Here is an 11,397-nt window from a genome sequence, read left to right as displayed (position 1 = left end):
TTTTTTTTTTTTGGTACGGGGATCGAGCTCAGGTCCTTGTGCTTGCGAGGCCGGCGGCAGAACCACTGAGCTAAATCCCCAGCCCAGTTCTCTGTCCTTATAGACAGGTTTTGGGCCAGCTGTTGAGAGCAGGAGGAAAACCCGATGCCCGTGTGTTATCGACGTGGAACCAAACACATTATACTCTCTAAATTTGGCACGTTTTCCCATGTAGAATAAGGCAGATGCTTGTCTGAACTTCCACAAAAGTTTTCTCTTTTTTAAGTGACAAAAAGATTACAGAAAGACAAAACGGGACTGTTGGAAAGATAGGCAAACCCAGATTTAAATTTGATTTGTTTGATTACTAATGCAACATTAGGCAAGCTTTGTAATCTTTCCAAACTTCAGTTTCCTCTTACAAGTAAAAACTTTGGGATCAGACTATTCTGGGTTCAAAGTGCAGACAAGTTAAATTAATTTCACTAAGTCTTCTTTCTTCTACCTATAAAATGGGATTGATACTACCAAGCCCGTAAATGTTTCAAGAATTAGGTGAAATAGGTATCAAGCTTCTGTTGCATAATTGACCCTTAATGACAAAGGACTGAATGCAAATGTTACATGGGCATTCGATTTAATATAGTAGTGTGTTGTCTCCAATCCTCAGAGTTCTGGGGAAATACAGTTTTTCTACAAAGGCACAGATAAGAAAACACTAGATGGCATCACTGATATGCCACTGAGTCAGCTCTTTTCCTAATGCTTCCTTTTCAAGGAAGAGGAAGAATATCATCAAGAAGAAAAAACAATTCAAAACTTGTTTTTGTTCTCATAAAAGAAAAAAGGGTTGAATGTTCTGGCTTAGCACACCATTTAAGAGACTGGAACATCCTTCCACCCTGGTCAAGCTGCTAATAAAAGGAAAATAATACTGCCTTGCAAGAGCAATGAACACAACTGACATTTCCAGGTATTTTTTTTGCAGTACCAGCGATCAAATTCAGGACCTTGCATTTGCCAGGCAGTGCAGTGCCACTGAGCTAAATCCCCAGCTACATTTTCAGTTCTGATGCCTGCATCTTACCTGCGACAAACAGTCCTTATTTGTATAATCTCTAATCTAAACTAGAATTACAGTGCTAATAATAGTAAGGGGTCATGTTACTTTTTAGGTACTGATAATTTATGTTTCTTACCACATTCCACTGGTTTATCATAGCGATACGACTGCCTAACCTCATGGTTACTGCTGTGGTAGCTGCTGGGGTCCTCGGGAGAGTTCCTTGCACCACTGCAGTCTGTGCTTTGTATTTGCCTTTGTAAACATGTGGAATAGTGCAATCCTGCCATGGACAGCATGCCCTGAATAGCTTCTTCCTCTGTGCTCGTGGAGGTAGGACACTCCCTAAGGGGCAAGTGAGTCAAAAAGGCAACAGTTTATTTTTGTTGATGACACATTTAATAAAATTTAAAACAAACACTTTTCATAGCATCTATATTACAATATAAAACAACTGCTACCACTAATAAGCCTACCTTTTAACTGGAATTTCATTTCTAGATGGCTTCTGGCTCTTCTGAAGGAAGTTCTTCATCACATTAGATTCCTCCTTGAAGTTTGACGTTACTTCTCGTTTCTTTTCATCACCTGAACTTTCAGATTCTTCAGTGGTAAAATTAATTTTCTGAAATAATAAATATTTAAATGGAATAAATAAGAAATTGGCCAAGTCTATACAAATTAATTAAAAGAGACTATCTGTCTAGGCAAAGTCAGAATCTTAATTATCATGGAATTACTTCTGTGTTTCTTATGAAGATTTTTAGTAACTATACTAACATACAACCTGAATTAAAAACACACAGTACAGGCTTTCTGTAAGGTAAAATAAAACATAAGCTGTGAGAAATATGAGCAACAGAATGACAGTATAAGCAGAAGTGTCCCTCGTTAATCTGGTGAATGGCAAAGTGTGACGCATGTATGTGATCACCACTGCAGGAAGACCATGTGCTGCACAGTCAGAGCCAAGCTCTGAGAGAGCTGTCATGTGCCATCCTCCCAGGTGAAAGTGCACAGGCATTCACCTTCCCAGACACACACGCCACAGGGCTGCAAGCATACCAGTGCAGTGCAATCAGGTCCAGAGTCTTCTGAATCAGAAATATCAGAATATTCTGAGGATCGATTCCTGAGTTCTGACTTCACACTTGTAAAAAGCCCTGATGAAGATGGGAAAGAAAAACTCATTAGAACTTATGAACAAGATGACAAGGCGATCTCTCAGGTCTACCCAGCTTCGTGATATTTCTCAATCTCCTCTGTCCTGCCCTCCTTTCACACTGTTTTTATTTTCTCCCTTTGTTTCACCTCAAGGTCTCTCTTCCTAATTGGCAAAGTTACAGATTTAAGTATGTTCTGAAAACTTTTGTCATAGTTACTAAAAATGATTATGTTTCTTGAATGGGCTGACTTTATTTCCTTCCAGATATGAACCTTCAAGATTAAAATTAGTTTGGAAGCATAGCTCAGTGGTAAAGTACTTGCCTAGCACATGAGAGGCCCTCGTTGCAAGATGCTTTTCACTTTCCTTTTTGTATTAGTTTCTTCAACAGAAAACAGAAGGTAACTCTTCTAAGTGCATTCAGACACCATGAGTTCAGCAAGGTTATAAACTGAGCTTTGCCACCTGGCACTGCCACACAGCAACTGTTTCATAAAGTCCTACCGGTGAGCTGCTTCTTCCCTGGCTGCCAAATCACCAACTACGAGTACCACGTTTACAGTGCTTGGAATTAGCAAGAATTGAGGAATTCCACATGGATTGAGTAATATCTGTTATCTGAAACATTTACTCATCCAACTACTAAAATGTTTAACTATTTTTATAAGAGTATATGTAGGTCTTGAAAAAATGTTTAAAAAATTGAGACTACTCAAGGAAGAAACTTCTGAAGGAGAAGGAGGTGTTAAGTCTGCCATCTGATATTACTATTTCATTTGATGACAACCAACAACTTAGTAGAGACATTAAGAATGTCAACAGTCAAGGGCAGCCACAGCATGTTGATTCCTAACAGCTTCTAACAGGCCAGATCATATATACTAATTCTGAAAACCATATACCTGGTAGCAAAAAATATACATGAAATTGCATAATACTTGAAACTTATGTTTGGGAGCAGAGGCCATAAAATGTAGGAGCATTCATGAGACCTTTTAAAAACTGACTAGACCTGGGTCTTACTGGCCCAACACTTGCCTGGCCACTACACTTCACATGGCGCTCACAATCAGCAATTCCCTCGTGGGGAAACTACACAGACAGACTTCAGAGTTTTCGACAGTATATGGATTTTCAATCCTAGTAACAAGTTTCTTTACCAACTATCACATTAATAAAGAACAGAATTTTGAAATGACCATTACAACAAACATACTGTTGAGTGGTTTCTGAGGTTCTTCACTTTCCATCCCTTCTATTCCTGAACTTGCTTCTGTCTTCATGTTTGCTTTTTTTGTCCTTCTCTTATCTTCTTCATTCTCGCTGTCTGCTGTATAGAGACTCTGATCTGCAAAGGGCTGCCTCTCATCTCTGCAGCATGGGGAAAGTATGCGAGTCAGAAACTGTACAGGGCTACGTGCTCCCACCCTTTCACTTACAGAGTAAAGAACTGAGAACTTTCCCTGGGTGACTGCCTGCATCAGCACAGACTCAGGGTTAAATGAGCAAGGGAATCCACTAAAAATTACATACTTAATTATTCTTCCATTCGTCAGCAATAATCGCAGATCATTATCTTTTGCTCTCCATTCAGGCACCGTGGAAGATGGTTGGAGATGTTTGTTGAATTTTCCATTCAATTTTGAGCTTGACATGTCCTTAAAGTATGAAAACAGACTGACTTATCCTCCACCCTCAGGAATACCCAGTGCCCTACCTCACCCACGGCTCTGCCTCATATAAGCCAGAGTCCCTAAGGCAGAAGCTCGAGGAACATTTGACTTTCAGGAGGGCCATCAACAATAAAATACCATCTGCAAAGCGAAATACAAAACCTGCACAAGGCAAATCAAGGGAAGATGGCTCTTGCAGAGCTGAAAACTGGGATAGCACTGCGTTAATTATCTGTGTGCTCTTTCTCCAGGGTTCCCACACACTCCGGCCTCCTCCTTCCAGAGCCACACTGCTGTCACTAGCCACAGAGGCCATATGTGACACAGAATAGGAGCTGCTTTTTAATATATTGAAAGTATTTCCTTTTGGGGATGATTTTTTCCTTAATAAACAGAACCTTTCACAATGAGCTAAATCTTTCCCAGATTGCTACAGATTGTTTAGAACACTTTTTCCTTTTTTAGGGCACCAGGGATCAAACCTGGAACCTTGCACTTGCAAGGCAGGTGGTGGCACCATTGAGCTAAATCCCCAGACCTGCAACACGTTTTTTTCCTATAATTATATCAAATTTAAGATATTTAAGAAGGTCATGATTTCTGTGTAACCTAAAATTTTAATTCAGAGCTCTCTTTCTTTTACTTACTTTAGAGTCCCTCCCATCCTGTGCCTGAGGCATATCTCTTGAGCTCACGGCCATCTTTACCAAATCACTGCATGCTGATCTCACCCCATCCACACCTGCCTTCTGACTCCTACAGATTGATTCTGAGTCTCCCAGCCCCACTAACAGATGGTTGGTGCTGCAAGCCCCAGCACAGGCGTTCTGCATCCACTTTCTTGGCCTATAATGTATTTCCTCACAGCTTTGTAGCCAGAGCTTGTTCCTGTTACTTGTGTCAGTTCAAATGTCCCCCCGAGAAGCTCTCTGACACTCTGACACTTCATCCCATTGCTCTGATGCTTCAGGCCCCTGCAGAACACCCAGCACCAGAAATGATACTGTTTGTCTGTTTGCTCACCTCTGACTCTACTGGAATGAAAGCTCATGAGACAGTTCTGCTCAAACTGGTGTCTTCTCTAGAGCAGACAAGAGCACCTGGTACTTGGTGAGCACTCAGGAAAAATGTCAGCAAATGTAGGAGGCCTGGCAACCACCCCCCCACCCCCCACCTTCCCCCACCTTTGCCTTAAGTACTGTGAGCCTGCAATTCTCCAGCAAAGGTCAGGTAACAAGAACATGCAGCCGGGGCTGCTATTACCCTTTAAAGAACCTCAGGGGACAACCCAGTTTCTCCTCTCATCAGAAAACACTACTTGCCTCTTCCCACGGGCACATCTCCAGTCTCTTGAGGACTTCCCTTGTGTGGAGCTCCAGAATGTCCAGGTTGGAAGGGGTTCGGACACTGTGATCCCGGAGCTTCCTCATCTTCCGTCGGGAATGATATGGAGAAGTTGCTTCGATTGAGGACCGTGAAACTGGACACACAGTAGGAGTTCCCTGAGATTTAACTGGTTTGCCATTTTCTTCCTGTAAGAATTACATTCAGAGTAGGTTTTTTGTTTTTTGTTTTTTGAGACAGGGTCTCACTATGTAGTTGAGACTGACCTGAAACTCACTATGTAGCCCAGGCTGGTCTTGAACTCAGCAATCCTCCTGCCTCAGCCTCCCGAGTGCTGGGATTACAGGTGTGAGCCACTACGCCCAGCCCTCAGAGTATGTTTTTTGAGGAGACTATTTTATAAAACCTTACTAAACAATCAGCCATAAAAATATTTTAGAAAACAAAAACCATTCCCTTTAATATATAAGAGAAAAAGACCTAGTCAAAGACTCAGCTTTCTGTAAGCCTTATTCCCTTCTCTCCCCTCTAAAATATACTGTGGACATATTTCCTTGATTTTCAGTATCAGATTAAGAGCTATGTAGTATTCCATTGTATGGACATCGCATAATTTAATGACCTAATATGCCTATGAGGTTTCTTCTTCTGTTCTTTCATGTTAAATATATTAAAGGTATATGATAGCAGAGGGACAGCAGACCCACAGCAATAGTTCAATGCTGTCAATACCTTCTAGAAAGAATGGAGCTCGAAGAATTTAGTTAATTAACTTTTATTGAGATATTTTAATGATTCAAAGTCCCCCTTAATGATGTAAAAATAAAGGAGAAATTTTACTCATATTGGCTTAAATGAACTCTACCATTTCTTTTCTTCTGCCTTGATCTCAGCTGCAGCCCTGACACCTGAAGCTCCACCCTGAGGTAACACTGTCTTCTCCTCCCTTTGAACACTAACTTCCTGTTCTCCCATTTTGACAACTACTGTTTCTGCTTGCTCTTTTGTCGTGTTTGTTTGTTTGTTGAGACAGGGTCTCACTGTGTAGTTCAGGCTGGCCTCAAACTCCCAGAGACCCTTCTGCTTCAGCCTGCTGACTGACAGAATTACAGGGGTGCACCAACATGCACAGCCCACTACTCTGCTGTCTCTATGAATCTTACAATTCAAGGGACCTCACATAAGTGGGATTATACACTACTCTTCTGTTCCACTTAGCAAAAAAACTCTACAAAGTCCACCCACGAATCAGGATTTCATTCTTTTAGTAAGTACTGCATGTACCACACTTTGTTCATCCACTCATCCACTGACAGACCCTTGGGTTGCTCCTTCCTTTTGGCCACTGGGATAATGCTGCTGTGAACACAGCTCCAATCTGGGAGTCTGCTTTCAATTATTCTAGGTAAGCAGCAAGCACTTTGGAATTCTTACAACTTTTATTCAGTGCTCTAAATTCCTAAATAACATGTTTTAACTGCTCTCAGCTTTAGATATTACTAAATTCCTACTATACAAGATAACGTTTTAACCCTCATACTTTTGTTTGTTTTTAAGGATGGGGTCTCACTAGGCAGTTCAGGCTGTCTTTCACCTCACTATGTAGCCCAGAATAGCCTTGCACTCACTGCAATCCTCCTGCCTCAGCCTCTTGAGTGCTGGGATTACAAGCATATGCAATGCCTGGCAATCCTCACATTTTAAAATCTATACATACTGGTCCTTCCTTTAACATTCAGTATTTAAATTGGACTCAGTAAAAACTGTGGATACCCAGTACCACGTAACTTTTTTTTTTTTTTTTTTTTTTGGTACCAGGGTTTGAACCCGGGACCTTGTGCTTGCAAGGCAGGCAGTGGCACCACTGAGCTAAATCCCACATATCATCATTACATTTCACATTACATGTCTTCATCTACTATTTTGGTATTTTTGTTTTGAGTTTTATTTTAATTGTTGTTTGTTATGAGATAGAATTTCTCTATGTAATACAGGCTGGCCCTGAATTTGTTATGTAACCCAGGCTGGCCTCAAATTGATACTGATACTCCTGCCTCAGCCTCCTGAATGCGAGGATTACAGGCATGTGCCACCATGTCCAGCTTTGATTTTTCCTTTGAGTTAAAAATTGCTTAACTTCCCATTTCTTCTGTTTTCTATATATGAGGTATGATAAAGAAAAACTACAGGAAATATTTAAATTTTTTAAAAATTGATCACAGTAGAAGGCACACTGCCATCAACCTTCCCCTCAAAATATTCCTCCTGGATTCGAACATACTTATTTCAGTGTTGTCATTTTCTGAAGCAGTTCTGGAAGTTCTGTTTCCTGGGTATCGTTAGTTGTACTGCCACGGCTGCCCTGATGTACTGAATCAATTTAAAACATTTACCTTTCTTGATCATTTTGACCTTTGGGAAGAGCTAAAAGTCTCACAGTGCCAGATCCAGTGAGTAAGTGGTGGGTGAAAACACATCATAATGTTTTCTTTTCTCTTTTTTTTGCAGTACCAGGGACCAAACTCAGGACCTTGTACTTGTGAGGCAGGCACAGCATCACTAAGCTAAATCCCTGGTCCAACCACCATAATGTTTTTATTTCACAGAAACTGCCATAAAGATATGTTTAATGAGCTGTGATCAAAAGATACAGCAAATGTTTAAATTTAAAAATTACTGGGCTAGGGATTTGGCTCAGTGGTTCTGCCTCCTGCCTCCTAAGCACAAGGGCCCATGTTTGATCCCGGGTACCATAAAAAAATAAAACAAAACAAAACAAAAAACTCTATTTCAGCCAGGTGTGGTGGCTCACATCTGTAATCCCAGCACTCGGGAGGCTGAGGCAGGTGGATCTCTGAGAGTTCGAGACCAGCCTGGGCTACAGAGTAGAGTTCCAGAGCAGTCTGAACTACTTAGTGAGACCCTATCTCAAGAAAACAAAAACAAAAAAAATTTCTTTTTCTGGCAGTACTGGGGATTAAACTGAGGACCTCAAGCCTGCCAGGCAAGCACTATGCCGCTCAGCTACATCCCCAGCCCAAAAAATTATATTAAAGATGCTTTGCCATTCATCTCCTTCAAAATGCTTGAAATACTCCCCCACACTTCAAACACACTTACTGTTCTTGGCAATGTGTATTTTGCTGTAATAATAAACTTTTTAAAATTTAAACATTCACCATATTTTCTATTTATCATTATTCCCCAAATTCATCTTCAGAACAGACAACCATTCAGACCCATTCAGTAATCCACCAAATTTATATTTTTCTGTAAAGACATCCCTTCCCTTCTGTGTAGAACTATGACTGCCAGGTAAAATACAAGATGCCCACTTAAACTTTAATTTCAGGTAAACAATAAATAGGGAGCCTTTCATTCCTATGATCCACACTAACCTAGGTTCTATCTGGGCCAACCCAATTATTCTTGCAGGTGTATTTTACCACTTTAAATCTGTAATATTGGAGTTGACATACTAGCAGTGATATTCCTGTTTATTCAACTACTATTTTACTTCCCTTAGTAAAGATTTAGAGGATGTTTTTCACACAGACTCACCCTTTTCTTCTTGAATTTATACTTAGTTTTGGTTATTGTGCCTGAGATTTATTTATATATTTATATCTATATTTTGAGATTATATGATTTTTATATGAAATCTATTTATATGTAATTACATACAGACTTTCTACTGAACACACTGAAAAATACATGAACTATTACTATTCTACCACAGATACTACAGCTAGCATTTTAATTTTTCTTAGATACTTCTTACCATTCCTTAAACACAGCCCTAATATAAGATGTTAAATTACCAGTTGGCCTCCCTTCCTCCACTTAATTCAAAAACAACACACAACTTTAATTAAAACACCCTTTGCTTAAGTACCTAGAGTAATTCTTAATTAATAAATTCAAATACCTGGCCACAGACTTTCTGGACCTTCATCAAAGTCATTCACCTTGCCAGGGCTGTCAGTCAGGTATATCTCCTTGCTTAACCCAACTTCCACCCTTCTTTCTGACCCAACTTCACCTACCTGTATCCACTCATCTTAGTTTTTCCTCTTGTTCTAATTATTTAACTTGTATTCATCTCTGATTAGCTGACATTAATTAGATCTGAAAATTGAACTGATTACCATGTATTTTTTATTTTTCTGCTAACCTGAAGTAACTTGGTACCTGCTTCCTTACTATTTCGTTACTCCACTACAACATAATATTATAAATTTCTATCTAAGACATGAGAAGCCTGGAAACCGGAGAGTCTGTCTGAGATTCAGCTTGCTGTTGCTTTAAGTATGTCAGATCTTTCACTGGCTACAGTGATGGGAGAGATCTATTGCTTTTCAAGGGAGATAGTACCAAAGCATTTAGATGAGCTTCTCCTCTTACCTCTATTGCTCGAATTACTTTAGAAAGTTCCTTAATAAGATGTCCAGGTCTAACATTGTCTGGAATTTCAAAGGCATGTTCAGATACGAGCTGCATTAACAAAGATAAGAAAATCAAAATTATTTACATTTTAATATGCAAAAACTATTTTAATGAACATATTTTTGAGTTCTCGCTTTCTTTTACAGACATAGAAAGACGGCAGAAAGCCTGGTCTCAGAGTTCATGGAGTTGGTATTATAACACCTTCTAAGGAGATCCTCATTATCATGTAACATGTAACAAGTAACACAGACTGAGTTAAAAATGGACTTGTCTGGTGGCGCATGCCTGTAATTCCAGCACTCAGGAGGCTGAGGCAGGAGGATCACTGTGAGTTCGAGACCAGCCTGGGCTACACAGTGAGTTCCACGTCAGTCTCAGCTACATAGTAAGACCCTGTCTCAAAAAAACCAAAACCAAACAAACAAACAAACAAATAAATAAAATAAAAATGGACTTGTCTATAGTTAATTTTGCTTTACATTGAATAAGAACCTTACACTCTATACTTCAAATCATGCTGTGTTCCAACTAGAACTATTAATTAGGATAACATTTAATTTGCAATATATAAAGATTTTTTATGGGAAACATGGGCACTTAAATAATCCTGGTTTCTTATGGGAAGTCTAATTTGAATAATTTTAATAAATTTTTTTTCTCTTAATAGTCAAAAGTGTATTGGGGAAAAGGAACTAAGAGGTGAGTTATATACCTATTGATCTGCAAGCTGTTATTCCTATGTCTATTTCCCAGTATTAATCTCTGTATCTATGAACAGACTTATTCAAGATACTAGACATTCTATTTGATTTTAGCACTTGTTAAAATAATAACAAGTTATATTATGGGGCTAATTCTGTGCTTGTTCTGTTACATACTTTATGGGCATTAATTCATTTAACTTCTTCAGTAATAGTATGACATATAGATCAAACCTTCTTTATCTGAAATTTTTGAGACCAGAAGTATTCTGGATTTCAGAGCACTTCAGATTTCAGATATTCTGATTAGGAATGCGCAACCTGTAAATTACTCCCATGTTACCACTGACAGAGCTAAGCCACAAAGGTTAGGTAATGTACCCAGACTCACACAGCTAATTAGTAACAAAGCTGAGATTTGAATTCAAACATCTGATTCCAGAAGTTCTTAAATACTATGCTGAGCTTCCTCTCATCTTGCAACAAATTTAACACAGTTAAAGGTAAACGTGGTTTTAAAAATGCACCTTGAACCAATGGATTAACAGTATTTATTGATGGTAACCAATTTACTACGCATCAAAATCACCTATGAGGTTTTTAGATTCAGACTGGCCCCAGGTCTCTTAAAGCAGAATCTCTAGGGGAGGATACAGGGAATTTATTTTTTAAAACCTCTACAGGCAATGCTGATAAACATGCATTTGAGAACCACTTGCCTAAAGCTTCCAGCAGGAAATAAAGTACACAGTTTTTGTAATACACGCTTTGTTTTCATCTTGTTAGGCAGTTGTTAATTTGCTTAGAATTTTCCTTGTCATTTAAACAATAAGTCTTTGACAGGGGAAGATATAATTTTTATTTTCCTTAATGTTTCTACAGTGTCTTGCTCTAGTAGATATGTAGCAATGATAAGAAAGTATGAAATTGGACTGGGGATTTAGCCCAGTGGTTCTGCCACCTGCCTCACAAGCCCAACGTCCCAAGTTCAATCCCCAGTACCAAAAAAAAAAAAAAAAAAAA

General features: G+C 39.2%; 1 protein-coding gene across 1 annotated transcript in view; it reads right to left on the bottom strand.

Moving 5' to 3' along the window:
* Kdm7a (lysine demethylase 7A) overlaps positions 1–11,397 on the bottom strand; it is a 47,893-nt gene that overhangs the window by 10,384 nt on the left and 26,112 nt on the right. The window contains exons 11-17 of the mRNA XM_010631715.3: positions 9,629–9,718; positions 5,203–5,412; positions 3,741–3,865; positions 3,424–3,578; positions 2,108–2,205; positions 1,519–1,667; positions 1,179–1,387 (exon numbers count right to left, since the gene is read on the bottom strand). Of these exons, the coding sequence (XP_010630017.1) occupies positions 1,179–1,387; positions 1,519–1,667; positions 2,108–2,205; positions 3,424–3,578; positions 3,741–3,865; positions 5,203–5,412; positions 9,629–9,718 (1,036 nt within the window). The remainder of the gene's footprint in view (positions 1–1,178; positions 1,388–1,518; positions 1,668–2,107; positions 2,206–3,423; positions 3,579–3,740; positions 3,866–5,202; positions 5,413–9,628; positions 9,719–11,397) is intronic.

The sequence above is a fragment of the Fukomys damarensis genome, unplaced genomic scaffold (assembly GCF_012274545.1).
Source record: "Fukomys damarensis isolate Sample0158 unplaced genomic scaffold, DMR_v1.0_HiC HiC_scaffold_16, whole genome shotgun sequence".
In the NCBI taxonomy this organism is placed as follows: domain Eukaryota; kingdom Metazoa; phylum Chordata; class Mammalia; order Rodentia; family Bathyergidae; genus Fukomys; species Fukomys damarensis.
Note: the sequence above shows the minus strand (reverse complement) of the source record. Positions and strands in the feature narration are given on the sequence as shown.